The 21,690-nt window shown below is 43.1% G+C and overlaps 1 protein-coding gene across 3 annotated transcripts in view; it reads left to right on the top strand.

The window, feature by feature from the left end:
• The window catches only part of PPP2R2B (protein phosphatase 2 regulatory subunit Bbeta), a 228,960-nt gene that overhangs the window by 202,121 nt on the left and 5,149 nt on the right, over positions 1 to 21,690 (top strand). For all 3 annotated transcript variants that reach the window (XM_035105326.3, XM_088661852.1, XM_035105327.3), the window contains exons 6-8: positions 4,780 to 4,944; positions 18,980 to 19,149; positions 20,960 to 21,051. In XM_035105326.3, coding sequence (XP_034961217.1) covers positions 4,780 to 4,944; positions 18,980 to 19,149; positions 20,960 to 21,051 — 427 coding nt within the window. The remainder of the gene's footprint in view (positions 1 to 4,779; positions 4,945 to 18,979; positions 19,150 to 20,959; positions 21,052 to 21,690) is intronic.

Consider the following 21,690-nt stretch of genomic DNA (forward strand, 5'->3'; position numbering starts at 1 on the left):
CCTGACCACTGATCCTATTAGCTAGGAATGATGGGAGTTGTAGTCCCAAAACATCTGGAGGGCCAAGTTCACCTATGCCTGATTTATTCCATGACTGCTTGGTTAATCAGAAGGCTTTTATCAAAAAGCTTTTTGGAAGACCAACACAGAGTGTCTACCAGGTCACTTCTATCAGCCTGCTTACTTACCCATTCAAACAATTTTAAAAGGTTAGGGAGATGGTTTGCAGAACCCATGTTGACTCTTTTCCAGCACATTTTCTCCTATATGCTTGAACATTTTGTCTTTAAAAATGGTTTCCATGAACTTGCCTGGAATAGATGTTAAACCAAATGGCCTGTAACTTTCATTTCTCACTTCCTGCCCCTCTGGTTACAGATGCTAATATTAGGGGAAAGTTCCATAGCTTTGTTAAATCAGCAATTTAACATTTGAGTTCTTTAATCATTTTGGGGTAGATGCCATCTAGACCTGGTGATTCTCTAGTTTTTAAATTTATCAATAAGGGCGAGAACTTGTGAAGTCATGTGCTCATTCCAATAGGACTTGTGTAAGGGGACATGCCCCAGTGAATTGGATCCCTTATCTCTCTGAAACACAAGTTTCATTTATGAGAAGATGAGGAGGGTGGTATATCCAACTATTCAATTTCCCCATCATATAATGCTACATTAAGGAAAGTATTTTTCACACAGACACATTTTCTCAGTAATCCCTACAGGAGAAGGATGTTCCTAACCTCCCATTCGCCCCTGTTAGCAGCAGGAACTTAATTTGTTTTCCGTATGGGGCAAAGAATGCCTCTGTGCTTTCCCCTCCTCCTCCCCTTTATCCACACTAAGGCTTCACAAAGCCAACAGAATTGGCCCATGCTGGGTTTTTTGTAGTGTGAAATCTAAAACTGCTTGACATCAGTGGCCACCATCTCAGAGCAATGACTGAGGGAGCCAATCATCAAAAGATCATCTGCACTTATCAGGGCTTTTTCTCTGAATGGTAAGGCCAGCTGAGAAAAAAAAAACCAATAAATACCCTGAATCTTACAATTGTGTCCATCTGTGATTCTATCTTGGATCGAAATGTGAAGAATTGAAAAAAACCAACCCCGGCAGCAATTATTGGAAAGCTTTTCTAGCGTGATGCCTTGGCTGATTTTTTAAACTGTTTCATTTTGTCCCTTGGGTTGGGGTTGCAGGGGGCAGGAACCATAACTCTTCCATCTTGAACCAAAGCAAACGGTTGTAATCTGAAAGTAAGCAGTTACTAGCTGCTAGCTTTCCTTGCACTAAAATCAATAAAGAAGCACAGGCTGAGTTTTAATTAGTGTGGATGCAAACATCCCTGTGAGACACACACACAAAAACCCAAGACAGACAGATAATTCCTGTTATTTTGCTTGGAAATAATATGGTCTGAAAGCACCACATTGCATCCTGGATATATACTGTCCTGTTTTTGTATGGGGTGCTGCTCTTTATTTTTTGTCTTGGAATCAGGGAATCCTCAAAACATTCCTAGCCACAATCTCAATTTTGCTCCAATTCTGTATTGAAAAGACTTTTTTTTTCTCTGAAGATCAATTGTTGGTGAAGCTGGTGTCAGTGTACAGATTCTGCCGTTTGCTTCAGTGTGTTATGAATTGGTGATACAACTCTAGTTAGCCCTCATAGTCTTTCATTGCCCTGCTTTTTACATGTTTTCTGTGCATATGCGCTTCATTCTCTCAGGACTACAGGTTTATGCGGGTGTGAAAAGGGGAGGAATAGGTGGGAACCCAGAGAGGTTTCTGTGGAGCTGTGAAGTTATAGAATGGGGCAAGGTCAGGAAATATCCTTCTCCCATACTGCAAAGGAAATTAAGGATGCAGTGTTAAACACAGTGACTAGGGAGTTAAACCCCACTGGATACAGTGGGAATTCCTTCTGAATAAACAAGCATAGCATTGCCCTGTAATGTAATTAACAGAAGAAATTAGCCAAGTTTCAGTGGAGAATGAGTAGACTGAACAAAAGAATGCCTGGATAATGGAGGGTTATCATGTGATGATAGCCAAGCAGATATAGCAGGAAATTAGCTGACCAGAGCGAGTAGTCAGAAAAGGTTGTGGAATGATGATCACCTGTTTAATGCAATTCTAACAAAGGAACCTGGGCAGGCCATGTGATGAAACATAGCCTGCTTAAGCCGTTCCTGGTGTTTCCTGGTGTGAACTGTGCAAATAAAATTTTAAAAAAATTCAGGTTAGTAATACCCTAGGTAGGGCATTATTAGTAGGTCTTCCTTCACAGATGATTCTCACTTCACCCTGTTCCAGTGTGGTCAGGACATGATTGCATAGGTTAAAACTAATGCATATTCTAGGCAAGGGCTTATAGACCCTTTTTCACCAGCAAAGACTTTTGTTTAAGGGAGGGAGGGAAGATCGGGAGATGGGCTTCTAGAAAGGAAACCTTGTGTTCAGTCCATTGTAATCAAATGGTCTTCCATTCATTTTCACTCAGTACTGGAGACTCACAACATACAAGGAGTTGTTATAGTTCCATGTTCTAATCCACCTCCATTTCAACTAGTGCTCTCTAGAAACACTTGCATGCCCTGACTCCCACCTCCTCAGTTCTTGACCTAGGCTCATGCATCATGGGCAGCCAGAGAGGATCAATTTATTGGCCTTTTTAAGGAAAACCATATTTGAAAAGCAATTTTTCTTAAACTAATTGGACTTTAGCCTGATCAGAGGAATTCCTTGGTTCTGTGGAGCCAGTGGCCTCATTCGCACATGACACTAAACCATGATTTATTAACATTAACTGTGGTTGACATTAAACATAGTGTAGCATTATGTGCAAACTAGACCAATGAGGCTGCCACTTTGAGGAACAATTTTGTTAATGTATACCAAACTAAAAGATTTGTTAAGAGGAAAAGAAGGAAGGAGACATTTAATGATAGACAGCTTGCTATTTTGTTGCATCATTAAGGTCATGAATGCCATAAGGTAGCTGCCCTATCCCAGTTAAAGCATGGTTACTGGTAAATTGTAAGGTTTTGGTGACTGAGCTGGGGTTCTTTGTCGCCTTGCAGATGGACATTTATAATTACCAAAATACAATCCCACTGAGGATATTTTACATATGCCAGGGCAACTAGCCAGAGAATGGAGAGTGTCTGCTCCGATACAAGCAACAAAGAAAATCCAGGAGACGAGGGAAAAGTAGGAGCTAATAGCTTGCTTTTGTGAGAGCAAGTGGCTGGTATTTATGTGACTTACCTCTGCCTTTTATTTCATCTGACTAGTCTGTTTATTTTCCTCAGATGATTGCCCATGGTGTTACAGATTGATTTTGCTTTCTGAAATAGAAAATCTATTGTGCGCCTACCATCAGCCAGGGGGCAACCTAGTTGACTAATGAGTTAGGATTCATTTTGAGTCAATCACCTAACACATGGTTGATGGCAGATAAAGCAATGTGCTTTGAATGAGTGTTCTTTCTAGCACCACGGCATGTTACAGCATGAGGAGGCATAAGAGACTCGATAATATGCACAACATTCCAACTGAATGGGACAGAGCTAGAGAAGGATTTGGTCTAGACCATCCTTTGCCAAGCTACTACCTTCCTGATGTTTTGGACTACAACTCACATCAGCTCAATCGGACTGGCAGAGAGTTATAGTCCAAAGTGCGGCAGCTAAACCGCTGGTAGGGGCAATTGACATTATTATTATTATTATTATTATTATTATTATTATTATTATTATTAATTTATAACCCTACCCATCTGGCTGGGTTTCCCCACCACTCTGGGCGGCTTCCAACAAATAGCAAAATACATTAAAATATCACAGATTAAAAGCTTCCCTAAACAGGGCTGCCTTTAGGTGTTTTCTAAATGTCAGGTAGTTGTTTATCTCCTTGACCTCCGATGGGAGGGCGTTCCACAGGGCGGGCGCCGCTACCGAAAAGGCCCTCTGCCTGGTTCCCTGTAGCTTTGCTTCTCGCAGTGAGGGAACCGCCAGAAGGCCCTCAGCTCTGGATCTCAGTGTCCAGGCTAAACGATGGGGGTGGAGATGTTCTTTCAGGTATACGTAACACTGTTGTTAAAGCATCTGCACTACCAAGCCAAGTATATGTTTCTGGTAATAATTTATAAAACCCTGAATAACATGGATCCAGAGTACCTTAAGGACCACTTGAATTCTTATATCACACCTGATTCATCTGATGTCAACACGAAACTGAGCCTTTCATGTTTCTTGCCTAGTCCTATGGAAAACTCTTCCAGTGGACAATCTGAAAACTTTCCTATACCACCAGGCTTGTGCAGATAACCTTTCTCTTGCAGTAGCCAGTGATCTATGGTTTTAATTCTGTTTTTGTGAGTTTTCATTGCATTTAGAATTGTTGTATACCACTCCGATATTTTTGTGAAACTGCAATATATACATATTTTGATAAACAAAATATAAACAAATAAATATGCACAGTTTGCCCTCGTTTACACATAACATTAACCCAAGCCATAGCTTGGTGTAAATGAGCTAACATGCAGGCTCCCAGACAGGTAGGCGATAACTTCTCTTATTATCCCCTTCTATCATAACATCACCAGTATGTTACTCAGAAAGGTAGTAGTTGGCCCAGTTTCAGATTCACAAACGAGAAGTGAGTTCCACCCAGGTCTCCCCAGTCCAGATATATGGCACTCTTTTGTCTCCTCCCCACTTCCTTGGGACATCATGCTCTGTGCTATTTGTTCTGCCTTGATTCACTTCTGCCAGATATTGTAGATATAAAACCAGCAAACATGGAGGAGCTGACAGAAGTGATTACGGCTGCAGAATTCCATCCGCACCACTGCAACACCTTTGTCTACAGCAGCAGCAAGGGGACAATAAGACTGTGCGACATGCGAGCATCCGCCCTGTGTGACAGGCACTCCAAATGTGAGTATATTTTGGCCCACAGAAGGATGAATGAGATAATAGGATTTGTACTTATTTTATATAAAAATATATATCTCAATGGCAGGTTTATTGGGGGGGGGGAGAAACCTTAGTTTTTTCTTAGTAATCAGTTATCAAGCTTACTTCTGACGCAAAGTATTACCAGCTGGAAGTGATTAGAATATATCCTCTTCCTGCTGTGATTGCCAAAGTAAGAGCAGCATGCACAATAGTTTTTACCTTGGTGCTGTTTATATGTCTGTACAACCGAACCTTACCCTCCTGCCAGAATGAGTAACACCCAGAGCTCACTTTAATTTCTGGTTCGCTGGGTTCTCAGATATCTTAATGTCAAACTGAAAGCTCAAAGTACATGGGATATCCCTGGGTGTGGAAGACAGAGGGAATGGCAAAGCATTTTATGAATAGTTGCTTTAATGCATGGGGAGCGGGACCCACACCATTGCTTTCTGTCCCACTGAACGAGAGATGTGCAATTGCTATAAAGCCCCGCCTGATTCCTTTTCCAGCCAGAATTGAAATAAATCTCTTGCAAAGATTCAGCTAATTGCTTTTTTAAAGGACGGGAGAGAGAGATTGGTTTTGAACTAAGTTATTCTGATCCTCAGAATTTAATCCAAAGCCCATTTTTCGTTTCTTGCCGTCTGAAGAGTGCTTCCAGTTTGGGAGTCAGCTTTTAATTATTAAATGGTGGTTTAGCAAATCAGAAAGAGTGATATTGAATTGCAGGTCATACACTGTTTTCTATAACAACTAAGATGAATGTAGCTACTAAAGCAGAGATTGAGAACTTCTGGCCTGGGTGGCAAGTGCAGCCCTGCAGGCATCTCTGCCCGGCCATCAGGACTTTCCCTAGGCCACACCCCACCTCCCAGGCTCCTCCTTGCACTTGCCCTGCTCTGCATCTCCTTCAAGTATAGAGCCTATGTCGCCTCTAGCCCCACCCACCATTGGCATGTGACCGCTAGAATATTGCTCATGATGGAATGCAGCCCTCAGTCTGAGTAAAGGTTCCCCACTCCTGACCTAAAAGATCACATCACATTCTCAAATTGGTACGTTGAAAATAGAGGTTGACCACATCCATGTAGAGTAATATGTGGTGATATGGTTGTGTGACTGCTTCATAACTCCACCACTGCTAACAACCCACTGTTCATTCCCATGCTGGCCCAAAGATGCCAGATGCTTGTTGGGTAGTGTGTTGGGCGTGCTTTCACCACATTCTGAACTCACTCAGCTCACATTTTCACACATCAGTTTGGTTATATGCTTCTCCCCCTTTAATAAGGGAAGGTAAAGGTAAAGGATCCCTGGACAGTCAAAGCCAACTATGGGGTGTGGCGCTCATCTTGCTTTAGGCTGAGGGAGCCACCATTTGTCCACAGACAGCTTTCTAGGTCATGTGGCCAGCATGACTAAACCGCTTCTGGTGCAACGGAACACTGTGATGAGTGCCAGAGCTCACAGAAATGCCATTTACCTTCTTGCCACAGCAGTACCTATTTATCTACCTGGACTGGTATGCTTTCAAACTGCTAGGTTGGCAAAAGCTGAGACAGCAATGGGAGCTCACCCCATCACATGGATTCAAACCTCTGACTTTCTGATCAGCAAGCCCAAGAGGTTCAGTGGTTTCTACTACAGCACCACCTGCATCACTTAATAAGAGAAAATGCCAATGCAGTTGAAGTGAAATATTCAAAGAAGTTGGCGAGTTGATGCTCTAAAGAGAATAGAAAATGAAACCAGTAGTGATTTACAGTTAAGTGGATAACTGGATTAAGTTTTCAATCTGAACAAGTGTGATGTAGATGTTGAGTTATCCTTAACTATTTTTGTCTACGTTAAATTACATAGATGTTTTAATCCAGATTAAACCCTTATGTAAAGAATTTCTCAAGGGGCTGAGTCATTTTAGCTAGATTATTTGGACTCAGGATTTATAAAGTAGAACAAGTTGTTCTAATACCTGAACCAAGAATCCATGGGGGATTTAATCTCAGCGAACCAGCTAATTCAATTGAATCAGAATGCTTGTCTTGCATAAACAAACTATATTTTAGAGGGGTGGTCTGACTATAGTTGGATGTGTTCCCTTCTTTCCATCATGCTCAAAGGGAGGAGATTGGTAGTCTTTAGCTTCTGTTTTTGCAAACCATTGTTTGTCATTCCATCTGAATGCAGCAGACTATGGTTTGTGGAAACTATAGCTTGCCCTTAAACCGGCATCAAACCCTCTTGCACAAAGGAAGGTGGGAGGAGAGCACATGCAAGCGTGTGCATTTCTCTAATGACAAAGCCTGGTTTGTTGCTGCATCTGAACTTAAAACAGGACTTCTGTGCGGAACAAGTTTTCTTCCCTTTTTCTATGACTGATCTCCTTTGTCACATGATCTTACGTCCATTTCCTGAAGCGGAACAAGACCTCTCTGTCTCCTTGAATTTTGCACATGTTGATCCCATTATGCAAACTCTGATGAGGTTCACAATGACTGCATGTTTTCCTGTTTAGATTGGTGTATTCTCCTAGCATGTGTTTTGTCATGTTTTGTTTATTTTCTTTTGTCCACAAAAAGTACAGATAAAATATGAGCATGTTCCTCTTGAGAGAGTTTATATCTCAAAGGTGCTGTTTTTCTAGGAAAATAGCCATTTCTCCCATCCATGATGCTGCAGTAGTTTGCAGTTTTTCTTTTCTTTTCGCTATTGAATCAATCCCTAACCCCTAATAACCAGGTTACAAAAATGACCTCTTCAGCTTTATCGCTTCCACTTAGTGGGAGATGTCACAGAAGCCCAATTAGATGGCTGTTCCAAGCGTATGATTATATCCTGATATCTATCACTAGAGTTCATTGGATAGCCACAATTTTTTTCACTCTTTCCTCCCAGTGTCTGATTATTGTACCACCTCAGATTCATAATATAAGCATCAAGAAGCAGGCTGGATTCATTTCCTTCCCTTTTTTCAAAACCAGAGACCTTGGCTTGGTTTGTTTCTTTGTTCTGCTGCTGCTGCAGTGTCCTTTAGAGCGCATACAAGCCAATTGTGAAAACAAGTTCAATTTGACCTCTCCCTTGACGTCTGATATTGATTTTTCCCTATCCTTCAGAAGCATTGGACCTCAGTCAATTGTGGTTCAGCAGACTTGCAAGTTGGAATTGAGGCAGTTCATCGGGGATCAAAAAAACAAAAACAAAAAGTGACTCTGGCCTTTATAGATGAATTTTCAAAAGGAAATATTTAATAACTGGTTGTGTTTAATCAAAATGCAGATTGTATTGAAGCACCTTCCAATTGTGTTTCTGTTCCGTGTCACAGGTGGATATACCTGTTAATGCATTGCTATGGGTTGGCCTTAGAATATGTACCGTGCAACTGGAAATATGTACCTCTTTCTATGCACAATCTACAGCAGTACCAAATGAATCTGCAGCTTTATGTCAAAGAAAGTATGTTCCTTGCCTTAATCTGCCACCCAGAAATTTTCCAAAGTGTATATGGCAGTGTTGGCTGAACCACATACCCCCAACAATACTGTGGGTACTAAAAAGTTAGCCTTAAAAAGTTACCAAGATAAATCCACTGTGTGTGGCCTTGAAAGCAACTCCCTTGCTCAACCTTCCTTGTCCCATGCTGTTCTGGGAGTTCCTCCTAGAGAGAAGCCACTCTTTGCAGAACTGTTTCGTTCTTGGCAGGTGGCCATTGTAGAGGCAGCAGTGACATAAAAAGCATGGCTGGGTTTTCTGTACTGTGATATTCAAGCAGTATCAAGGTCACACCTCTGGGTAGGTGCATTAGAGCCAAGGATAAGATTCCTGGAAACGTTCCAGCTCCCCCCCTCCTCACACACCCAGTGGCAGAGTGTATATTGAATTGAATTTATTACGGTCCCAGACCAGACTTGGCAGAGTGTATAGTCCTGATTTTATTGAGCTCTTTTCCAGTGCCTTAGAAGGATAGGATTTCACATCCCACCAAGCCTGTATTCTCAGCAACTGCAGAGTCTCGCTTTTATTGCGGCTAAACGTTCTTGCTGCAGTGTGATTGGGTTTCAGTGTTTGTGTAATCGTCATTTCCTACAAACTGGACCCAGGTGGCGCTGTGGGTTAAACCACAGAGTTTGGGCTTGCTGATCAGAAGGTTGGCGGTTCGAATCCCTGCAACGGGGTGAGCTCCCGTTGCTCAGTCCCAGCTCCTGCCAACCTAGCAGTTCGAAAGCACATCAAAGTGCAAATAGATAAATAGGGACCGCTCCGGCGGGAAGGTAAACGGCGTTTCCGTGCGCTGCTCTGGTTCGCCAGAAGCAGCTTTGTCATGCTGGCCACATGACCCAGAAGCTGTCTGCGGACAAACGCCGGCTCCCTCGGCCTATAGAGCGAGATGAGCGCCGTAACCCCAGAGTCGGACACGACTGGACCTGATGGTCAGGGGCCCCTTTACCTTTACCTATTCCATGATGGCTTGCGCAACCAACAGCCCTTTTTTCAGCACTTAAATGGGAGGTGCTGGTTCTCCCAAATGACCATTCCCATGTGAGTAATACTGCCATATAGTGTGATTCTTGTAGCAGCTTCATATACTTTCTGCAGCAGAGGCAAGGAGCCTTTTTCAGCATGACAGCTGCCTTTCAGTGACCATAACATGCTAGTGGTGGGCAGAGCCAGAGGTAAAATTGTACAGCAGGCTACCTTCTAACCATGCAGCGGTTAGAGGTTTCTCCACCCACTCACATTGTTCCATCCTCGATCTAGGCAAGGGAGAGGCATTATCACAAATCAAGGTCATGCTCTAGGTTACTGCAATAGCAGTAAGTGACTATCAACATAACTACCATCAAGACTTGCCCTTTACCGGCCGCTTTCCCCCAAGAAAACTTGATCTTCGCCACTGAATTGGTGCAAACTTCAAACAGGTTTTCTCCAGGTTGACATTTGCTCGAATTTATCTGATTTTTCCAGGGAAAGCAGCAAGGCAAGTCCAAAACCACTCAGGCCCATGCCTAGAAAGCATGGGATAAAGCAGGAAACCGCTCAGACCCATGCTTTCTAGGTGTGGGATGAGCATGAATCTGGATGAGTTCCAACCCTAGAAATCTGTAGGATTGTCTAATTTCTCTTTATTTTCTGGTGGTCAGCTGTTGGCGTAAGAACAAAATGACTGAAACATTTCCTCTTGTTTCCAGCGTGGAAAACTTGCAGAGGTTGGATGTGGCTCTTCCTGTAGAAAACTCTTGAGCCTCTCTCATTATATTGGGAGCAATGAAATGTCACTGGAGGGGAAGAAACCCCTTCTGCTTTCTGCCTCTCTAAAATGAAAAATCACAGTCTCCTTTTGCACCGCAGGAAAATTGCCAGGTTTTGTCCCATTATAGGGGAAATTGTCAGCCATACCACCAGATGGGAAGAGTGCTAGCTCTGTAGTTTTACAGATGAAATGTCATTGTAGGAGAGAGATTAACCATATTTCTGTGAAATTCCCCAGCCCCCTGGGAACCTTGAAGGCCAGGATTTTTGTGCCTTTATCATTACGTCATAAATACAAAAGAAGGAAAAGGTCCAAGTGGAGAATAAACAGGAAGTGAGTGCATAGCTGCTCCAGGCAAATGGATTGTGTGTTACAGGATCACACAGCCTTCTGTGGGACACCTTTGACAGACTCTGAAACAAATGGTTCATTGCTGGTGTGGGAGAGCTGTTTATTTGGAATCAAGCTGCTCTTGCTGCTATAAGCAAGGCTGCAATTTTCTTCAGAATGGAAGCAGAGGACCAATCCCACCCCTTTACAAAATAGGTCCTGCCTTGCAGTAGTGAACAATGGAATCTATGCCAGTGCCCAGCAAGCTCACATTTCCCTAATCTCAAATTGTTATGTAGCCACCAAAATCCTGAGGTACCAGCTTGGGGAAGGGTCTTCTGTAAATCTTCAGGATTTTGTCATCAACTAAAAAAAAAAATTCTATTCAGAACAATGGTGCATTGTGGAATCCTGCACTACTCATCCACAAAGTTAAGGAAATGACATGCAATTACAGAACATGTAGAAACTATAGAAATTGCACCACATGTCCCACCTTAGTTGCTCTGAAAACCTCTTGGGACAAGTTCCCTAAGCACTTGAAGGCTAAAATGATGTTTCCATGCCCCCAGCCGCAAAAAACAAACAACAACAAAACCCCATGAATAAACGGAAACTACAACTCTATTTAGCCTGCTGGATATTTAAGGGCAGCTCTCCTACAGTCAAGATTTGCAAATTACCATTTGTTCCTCTTATCAACATGTTCATTCCCTGTGTCATTAAAAGTATACATTTGCGGCATTTGGCATTAGGGTGTTTGAGACTGATCTGGAACCAAGAGATCTATCCAACCCAGATGATAATAGACTAGTTCTGGTTATGCTAATCCAAAGTGCACCCAACAAACAGAGAAGTGAAAAATTGAATTTCCATGAAATTTTGTTGGTAAGGCGAGAGCAGTTTCTGCTGACCAGGTTCCAGAGGATACTAGTTGTCAGCACCGCCAAGGTTTCCCCAGCATCCCTTTTTCTGCTGTATCCTATTTTTCCTATTTGCAGGTTGAAATAACTTTTAGGTTGTTCATAATTTCATTATAGAAGGCAGACTTTGTATATCATTCTACAGGTTAGTCTTGCCACAGCCTAAGAATGATTGCCTTGTGGTTACGGGAGGCCAGGCTTTTTCACCAGTGGGCCTAATACTATGGAATGCACTCCCTGCTGAAATATGAGAGGCCCCATCCTCATTGGCATTCCATGATATTTTGAAGACACACCTGTTTACATTGGCATTCCTTGATCTCTCGTCCTGAGGCTTCTGTTTTAAATACTGTCCTCCATCCAGTCAAGCAAGAAGCATTATCAGAGTTGAAGGGCAGATTCCAGCCAGGCAAAAACATTTAAGGAGAGTGCAAAGCAGCCTGGATGAGGGTTGTGCCTTGGGAGGGAATATGGCCTGAGGAGAGTTCCAAGAGTCAGATGCAGCAGCCTGGGGGGCCAAATTTGGGCCCTGGGCCTGAGGTTTCCCCATCCCTACCACTGAACGTTTTAGGGATGCAGACATGAGGAGAAAAACGTAGAAGACATTGATTACTTGTTGCCATGTTGGTGCATACTAAAATAATAGTGTTGGGAATATTTAAGCATATATATCACCAAATAGCAAGTTATTCTGCAAAAAGTATAGTGATTATCCATCTACTGCCATTCCGCTTCCTTCCTTCCTTCCCCAAACCAGCTGTCTCAGTTGGGGGTTGAGGAGAATGGTTGTCTCCTCTGCCCAGAGATCCCCCTCCAAGCTGGGATAGGCCCCATATATGATCATCATATATGATCATCTAAGGTTTCTCTGCACCAGTTGTCATGGTACCACCAAGTCTCCAGTTGGCAGAGGTTCTTTTGAGTAAAGGAGCACCATCTGGTCTTTGATAATAAGGCAGTTCACAAATTCCTGCATTTCAATTTTCACTTTGCAGTGGTAGTAATTGCAAATGATGAAGACAGAAACTGTGGGAAGGAAGGTCACTTATGCCTTGTCTTTTGATGAATAAACCGCAAAGCAGGCATTGTTCCAAAGTGCCCTTCACCAAATACACTGTTGAGAGGGAGCTTATACAGAAGGGTTTGGATGCAGGCCCAATTCAAGGAAATCTAAAGTCAAGCCCGGTTCTAAATCCTGCAGTCTGCACATATAATCCTCACCCTGGATTGCTGGGTAGCATGAAAAATGGCATTGTGGCAAGCAGGCTGTGTAAACGTTTATGTCTTTTTACAACAAGGTCCACGATACTTCATTAAAAGCAGTTTTACCCTGCACTTCAGCCAAAGAGTCTCCCAGAACAGTTTGCAGCCTTCAGGCTTAACACTAATAAGACACAACACAGAAGGAAAGAGAATGGGGAAGGAGCGATGAAGGGGGGGGGAAGCAAACTTGGGCACCAGTTCTTCAAGATCTTCCTTTAATGACCATTCAGGGAGAGGAGGAGCCAGAAGTAGCAGTGGCCCTGCTCCCTTTCTCTTCCACTGCAGCAGCCTGGTTCAAATCGGCCAGTACAGTCCGAACCTTTGTTCTCGAACGGAATCCGTTCCAGAAGTCTGTTCGACTTCCAAAAACCAAGGCGCAGCTTCTGATTGGCTGCAGGAGCTTCCTGCACTCAACCGGAAGCTGCAGAAGCCACCTCAGACATTCGGCTTCCAAAAAAAGTTCGCAAACCGGAACACTCACTTCCAGGTTTGCTGCGTTCAGGAGCCAAAACGTTCAAGTCACAAGAAGTTTGAAACAAAGGTACAAGTGTATATATAAATTGCACTGCTATTTACATGCACACCTGAATTTAATAATGATTTTGCTTCCACTATGTGCATATTTCTCTAAAAGAGATTTTACAGGATGGTACAAGATGTATAGAAACCAAGGGAGCATGACTGAAAGGTGGATGGCCTCTTACCTTTTCTGACCTATACCCCTCCAGATATTGCTAGACTGCAGCTCCTTCCAGCCCCAGCCTGCATGGCAAATGTTTGGGATGATGGGAGTTGCAGTGGAGCAGCATCTACAGGCCTGCAGGCTCTTCAAGCCTGCAGATATTGGTTAGTGGGGTATTTAGATCAGGAAAATGAAATGGGACAAAATTAACCCCACCCCACCCCACCCTCAAGTTCAGTGCCCCCCAACAACTGCTTTAAAATAGAAAGAGAAATATATGGACATCTGCCACATCACAAGTAGGCTGGCCCTGAGTTTTTCACATGCTCTTAGGTTTTGTATAATTTGGTGGTGGTTGCAAATTTCTCTTTCCTCGACTGCAGCAAAAGTCAGCCCGTCGCCTCTGCTGTCACTTTAGCACCAGCAAACTTGACTCAAGCTTTACACATAACAGGACCCATAGAAATGATGCAGCTGTTAAAAATTCCTCCCAAATCCTGTCTCCTAGTGTGCCTGAGCCCATAATTATTACAGCCAAGACAAGCTCTTGTGGAAGTTAGGTGCTTTGCACAAGCCAGCTCAGATCTTGATCCCCCCCCACACACTTCTCTTGATGTTTTCAGGTTTTTTTTGAAAAAACCCACAAGTCATCAGATTTCCTGCTGGCAGCTAAAGGAGCTCAAGCTGGAGACTGCTGTGAGCAGTGCCATTTCAGATTTGTAGAGAGATCATTTATCCTGGCACTTTGGGATGTTTTCATTCCTCCTTCCTGCACACACCATATTCCAAAATTCAGGACTTCACAGCTCAGCATTCAGTTAGAGGGCAATGAAACTCACCAATTTTTTTTGCTGAGAAAGGAAATCCTGCACTGGTATGGTTTTCTTCCCCAGTTTTTCCTGCAGGAGGTCTGACTGCTAGTGTCAAACTTATTTTTAAAAAATACCGTAAGTAAATAAAATTCTCATTGCCAGGATGTTAGGTGTCAAGTGGGTCATTACCCTTCGAAGGGTGAGAACACAGCATTGCAGCTGAATTCATGCAGTGCGAAAGAAATCCTACTGTCTCTAAGAAATTTCCTTAAGCTTCATCTTGTTTTAGCCACACTTCATGTTTTCTGCCCTGGCCACAGAAATGTGCTTCCTTTGGTCAAATATACATGTAGTTCCTCCTCCTCTCCCTCTCCCTCCCTCTCCCTCATATTTATTCTTTTCAAGCATTTATAATACTGCTGTGCATCAGAAAAGATTCCAAAGCAGTCACAAAGAAAAGTGAACAAGAATAATAATCCAGCATATAAAATAATACAAAGATACAATATTAAAATCCATAAAGCAAGTTTTCACTCACTCAGTAAGCACACAAATTCCACACTCAGTAATACACCCGTAGGCCAGACAGCCTGTACACATTCAGCCAAACCAAAAAAACAACAACCACAAACACAATTACCAGAACCAACAATCCCTTGTGCAGCCTTAACGCTACGAGTCAGAACAAAATTTAATCTGGGATTCCACCAACCCCAACAAAAGCCTAGCACAATTTACCCAAACACTCACTCTCACATAGGGCAAGGGGTAGGGAAATGCAAGCTTTGTGTCTGAATGTGTCCCTCCAAGCCTCTCTAGCTGCCCTTGAGACTCTCCCTGGCCAGAGTGCCTCTGCAGTCCTGATTAGCACTTGCATTGAGTGTTTTTGCCTGACTGGAATATATCTTCGATGATGCGTCTTGCTTCCCTGGATGGAAGGTAGAGAATCGGTGTGAGTAGGTATAGAAATTTGCTTGCTCTATAAAGGTAGAATTTATATTCATTGCCCCACCCACCACTGGCAGGTGGTGCTGAAGGAATGTGGCTTAAAATTTGGGCTGAAGAAGGTCCCCCGTCCCTGATTTCAGGTTATTGTCCACAGCTGAGGAACCAAGCTGTCACTGCAGTCAATTGCAGAATGATGGTAGTGGAGAAAACATCCGGTAGTTGTTTTAAGAATTCATGTATGGTCATACAATTTATTTACTTTTACCAATATAGCCGCTGCCAAACAAAGTATGCTAACAATGGAAGATGCTCTTTCTCAAGTTCTGCTATGGTATCATATTTTTGTTTTATGATTACTTAATATAGATATAACATTTTGAAAAAGCATGGTGAGGGTCCTAAAACTCATCCATTGAATACATCCTTGAGATTTGTCCTACGGGAAAACAGGTCTTAACTTCACAGTTGCATCAGTCTGCTTTCTTGGGCCATTCAGGTTGTGATTTATATATACACGAAGTAAGCAATTGCTCTGAAACCTCTGTATAGACTTCGATTGGCTAACGCCATATATTGATTGGCCCGTAAAGCTTTAAATCTCTTTGACTGGTGGCAGCTTTGATACAAATGCTTCTTACTCCACTAATTGATGGCTTGGTAGAGAATAGTCCATTCTTTTAAAGATGAGTGTTCTCATTAAAATGCCCTACCAGGGGTTCCCAACAAAATTTTCTCGAGGACCCCTCATTGAGCCGCTATTGTGACAAGGACCCCCATTAATTCCTAATCCTAAAATTAAAAAGTGAGAGCCAAATTAAGAGTCTTTTTATATTTTATATTTATACATTTTTTACAGTTACAACAGAGTACTCCATCAGTATACAGTTAGTTTTAATTTTCAGTTCTTAATGAGATGAACCACTTTTTAACCAACGGTCCATTTTTAACTACGCGAACTGTAGCTTCCGCGAAAAACAATGCTTTGTTTACAAACACTACTGTTTTGCAAAGAGGCAGCACGCGCGCCAGGTAGGAGGGAGGGGAATGGAGAAGACAGGGTACCTGCGCAGTAGCGCACAAATGAAGCCGACGTGCGCAAAGCATCTTGGGGAGGTGACCGTTAGTAGAATGTGCGCGCTGCCTCTTTGCAAAACAGTAGTGTTTGTAAAGCGCCACCTAACGGCATACAGCAGAACTACTGCCTCTATCTAATTCTAGTTTTGCACTAGACTCTGCTCATGCAGGAAGCGGCCAAAACAAAAAATCTGTTATCATACGAAATATATTTAATATATTTTTTATTCTAATAGCATCTTGCGGACCCCTCTGGCATAGCTGTTGGGAACCACTGCCTAGTCATTAAAATCTCAACTGTTCTGTGGATCCAGGACCAGCTGACAGTGCCCGGATCACCTAGATAGATAGATTAGATAGATAGATAGATAGATAGATAGATAGATAGATAGATAGATAGATAGATAGATAGATAGACATGACACACATACGATAGTTGGGTAAACAAAAGCAGAGTGCAGCATATGGATGAGCAGTTCAATGACTGAAGTAAGATAAATGTCTTAAGAAGACGCATAGCTGCCAAGTCTCCCGTTGAAAAATCTGGGATCAGCAGCGGTGTGGCACAGGAAGTCGCTTCGACGCATGTCCAGACATGCGTAGAAGGGACTTCCGGTGCCCAGACATGGGCAGAGCAGCACCCTAAATCAGTTCTAAGCATGTTCAGACATGCGCAGAAGGAGCCTCCCTGGCAGGTAGGAAATCGGGGGATTTATGGGATTTTTTTCTATTCGGAATAACAGCGGGAAACGGATTAAAATCCGGGGGTTTCCCGTGAAAAATGGGAGATTTGGCAGCTATGGGAAGAAGGTCAGAAAGGAGATGCAGGGAAGTCCACATTTACTAGCCATAGATGCCAGGCAGAATGTCCTACACTTGGGGTCACCCTGATCCAGAAGAATTTTTATAAGCAACCCAGGCCACATCTGCACCATAAAATTAAAGCACTCTCACACCACTCGTAACAGTCTTGGCTTCCTCTAAGGCAGGCATGTCAAACCTGCGGCCCTCCAGATGTTTTGGACTACAATTCCCATCTTCCCCAACCACTGGTCCTGCTAGCTAGGGATCATGGGAGTTGTAGGCCAAAACATCTGGAGGGCCGCAGGTTTGACATGCCTGCTCTAAGGAATCATGGGGACTGTAGTTTGTTAAGGGTGCGGAGAGTTGTTAGGAGACCTATTGCTCTCACAGAGCTACAATCCCCACAGTGGTTTAATAATCAGTCCCTCTTCCCATTGAATTCTGGGAATGGGAATGGTTGCTGATGACTGTTAAAAGTGGTTTGATAGTGCTTTAAGTGTATGGTGCAGTCAGGGCCTTGGCCAGCTGGCCTCTGCAACAAAGACAGGATCCAGTGGACCAAAGTTTGGTCCCATGGAAGCCAACTTTACAAATCAAAAGGTGGCATAAAGTGGGTTCAGTTTCGTTGACTTCCCACATGATGTAATCATACTACACTTCTGTTTAGATTCCTAAAAACTCTTATTTACTTTGGTTTGCTGCCAGTCATTCAGTGGGAGTCCAGGTGTGAAAGCTCGATTTGTTCTGTTGCATTTTAATTTAAGAAATTAATATTTTATAGTCTACAGATATATATATTTAATGATGCCATGCATTGAAATATTGAAATGCAAATGTAGGTAGCGTGATGGAGTTTGAGATTGTCAGGTGAATGAAAAAGCAGGCAAAACAAGCAATCTCACTCTGGCAATTATATGTTAAGGACTGAAAAGCAAGATCTTGTTGAGACTTCAGTGCTGATCCCAGTGCGTCTCTCCCCTCACCCCACCTTTGTAATTAGGCAGAAGGGAGACTTGGCAAAGAAACTATAGACTATAAAGAGGGGAGTTTCTGTTCCTCAACTTTGTCAGCTTTTGCACTAAACTCTGAACTTTTAGGGGAGATTTCACTCAGCTGAGTATATATTTTTTCTAAAATAAAATTTGATTTTTGCATCATTGCTCTTTCTGTAAGGCATCTGTAAGGCATTGCTCTTCCTATTGTGCATACCTCCCCGTATAAAATATTATATATTTATACCCCACTTCAATACATTTTTCCCAGGGCAGCTTGCAAAATTTCAAAACACAGTAAAACAAAATAGAAACATTTTTTTAAAAGGATACTTCCAGATGAGTTCTAACACTGCAAGCCTATGCATATGTACTTAGAAGTAAGTACCTTTGATTTCAACAAGGCTTACTCCCTGATAAGACTGTAATGTTGATTGTATTTTTGCAGGATTATGTTATTTATGGTCTTGTTTGTTCTGTAAATGACAGCTATTGTAGCCCTTTTTGGGCATTCTTGCCTTTGTGCTTGTCAGAATGAGAGTGTAGATGTGCACAGAGCACAATTGTCCATATTGTAGGTTTTAGGCATAAATGTATATGCAAACACTTCCACGTGACCCAGAACCCTGTCCGACTGGGGTTCCAGATTCAAAGCAAAGCTGTACTCATGATTGCAGAGAGCCATGCTCTTTGAAGAAGGGTTAGGGAGTTGGCATATCCCTGCTCCTGGGTTGACAAACACAATGGGGATGGGAAAGCTCAACTAGCACTTATATCTGAATACTATCCTGAACTGTAACCATTTTTCCGTTAAATATTTCCACACTGCTGTGCAAGTACATCAATACTTCAATACTTACCACATTGGCACCAGCCCTGTTGACTTGTGTCTTGGCCATGTTTTAAGTGACTTGTTTTTTGTGTGTGTTGTATAGTTTTTGAAGAGCCCGAAGACCCAAGTAACAGGTCGTTTTTTTCTGAGATCATCTCTTCAATTTCTGATGTTAAGTTCAGTCACAGCGGGAGGTACATCATGACCAGGGACTATCTCACTGTCAAGGTGTGGGACCTCAACATGGAGAACAGACCTATTGAAACATACCAGGTACCTCACCCTCAAGGTTTTTGATGTGTTGTGAATGAATGAGTGGTAGGAATTAAAGATAAAGGGATGCACCCAGGCTTTGTCATACTTAGAGTTGATCCACTGTTAGACATAACTTAAACACATTTGATTTCAGTTATTCTGCTCTAAATATTACTTAAGTCTGGGCCAAACCCAATCTAGGTAAAGCACTTTGAACATTCAAAACTGCTACATAACTACTGTTATGAGTTCTTTGAACTAACAGGCAAAGTCCTCGTTGTTTAGGATGCTCCTTTCCATTCCATTCCTGCTGAAATTAGAACGATATTTGCGTTTTGTTTTTTTCTGTTGCATATGATCTCATGGAAAGCTGCATAATTTTAAGGCTGCTTGTCAAACCCTCTACAAATCCAAAGTAATGAAATTGCTGATGAGGGTTGGAATATACTTGTGTTCTCTGCCTAATAACGTTGCTGTGCCTTTAGGGATCTTTGAAGGAACACAGACTGTCTCTCACAGGAGCAAGGCCAAGGGGCCAAACTATACAAGAAGCTGCCTTATATAGATGCAGACCAGCGGTCCATGTAGACCACTATTATCTACTTTGGCTGGGAGCTCTTCAACATCTCAGGCGGAGGGGGGAGTCTTTCCTGCTGCTACATGCTACCTGGCACTCTTTAACTGGATATGCCTGGGTCCTGCATGCAGAGCACACCCTCCACCAATAAACAAGGACTGCTCTGAATTACTTGAATGTAATACTTCTTACCTGGGCAGAGGTGCTGCTTTGATCGTTATGGGGGGAATTCAACATCACACTATTGCAAACATTCCATCACTGCAAGCGTTTCAGCTTGCCAGGCAGAATCACCTCCGCACCTCCTCTCTTTGCATACTGTTCTGGTGATTCTCCTAACCCTCCCTTTCCCCCTGGCTCAATTTCAGAGGTATGCAGAGCATGCAGAATGACCCCATTGTGCAAGCAGAAGCCCTTCTGCTGATGGAACTCATTATATGAATTCCACCCTGTAGGTGGAGGGGAGGGATCAGGGCCGGCCCTACCATTAGGTAAAAAGAGGCACCCACCTGAGGTAGCAGGTGCTGGCTAATGGACAGGAATTACAAAAGTATTGGATCAAAGCACTATGTGTGTCATTCTGCCCTACTACCCTCAGATGCAGTGGAGGATGCTTCCCCCTTTGCCAGTGCTGAAGTAAGAGTAGATTGCCAACCCAAGTGGCTTCTGTATGTGGAATTGGGAAGGTATCATCTTGCCCCTTTGCTTCAGGCAGCAAAAAGTCTTGGGCCTGCCCCTAAACCTGTGTCCTCCAACATTGTTCTTGGATGCCGGGGTGGACTTCCCCCTATACACATTCACCCCAGACTACTGGAACAGATAACTGGAGCTTGCACGGCAAGTGTGTGCATTGATTCTTGGACAGCTTCACCCTTCATTGAATCTTTGTTACGAAAATAAGGTTGCTGAGTGCTCTTCCTACCCACGTCTCTCCCCTATTGCCATAATAGATTATTTTTGAGGTTGTCTCTTTGGTAATGGAGCAGCCTTCTCCCATGGGACTGCTGTGTTCTTCCCTTAAGTATCTTGCGAGCATCATTTCTTTTGAGCCATGCTTCTGGATTAGTAATGAACAGCTTAATGTATCCACTGTAGAAGATGTCTCCAGGATTAATGTATCTGAGAACCTAAATGAGTAAGAGGTGAGCTTGTAGGGAACTAGTAGATACTATGTCATGTTGGTTCACAAGATTTATAAATCAGGGTTTGGATTATGATTCCCACTGAACCTTGTTTTACTATCACCCTTAGGTTCATGATTACCTCCGCAGCAAGCTGTGTTCCCTCTACGAGAACGATTGCATTTTTGATAAATTTGAATGTGTGTGGAATGGGTCTGACAGGTAAGGAGCCTCCTTTTACTTTGGCTATCCCACCCCCAATTGCCCCTTGGTTTACACTGTTTGATCTTGCATTTCTTCTGCTTCATGAACAGTGGAGGTGTGTGTGTTTATTGGGCTGAGGGGGAAAGCGTGTGCCAGTCAATCAATCACCACTGGTGCCAGCCATGAGCCACTCTGATCTTAGCTTCACAAACAGGGCTGGCTCACGGAGGGCATCATGAGAAGGACACATGTGCCCTTTGATCCCGACCCCCTGAGGGCGAAGCTGGGATCGAATAACGCATGGCATCCTTCTCAGGCAGCCCTCCCTGAGCTGCTTTGCAAGGCTTGGATCTGATCCCAGCCTTGCAAAAGCACCATAGGGCTGGCTAAGAGAGGGTGGTATGAGCAACACTCCTCTAAAAAAATTGCCTGGGACAATCGCCCTGGCAACTCACCTCCACCCCCTGTGGTGTAGAAATCATTGCGAAGCTGAATGAAACTTGGCAACTGTTCATCAGCCAAGGCAGGGAAAATACTCACCACTCTCCAATGCAGGCATCCCCAAACTGCGGCTCTCCAGATGTTTTGGCCTACAACTCCCATGATCCCTAGCTAACAGGACCAGTGGTCGGGGAAGATGGGAATTGTAGTCCAAAA

Source organism: Zootoca vivipara, chromosome 2 (assembly GCF_965207765.1).
Source record: "Zootoca vivipara chromosome 2, rZooViv2.hap1.1, whole genome shotgun sequence".
Lineage (NCBI taxonomy): Eukaryota > Metazoa > Chordata > Lepidosauria > Squamata > Lacertidae > Zootoca > Zootoca vivipara.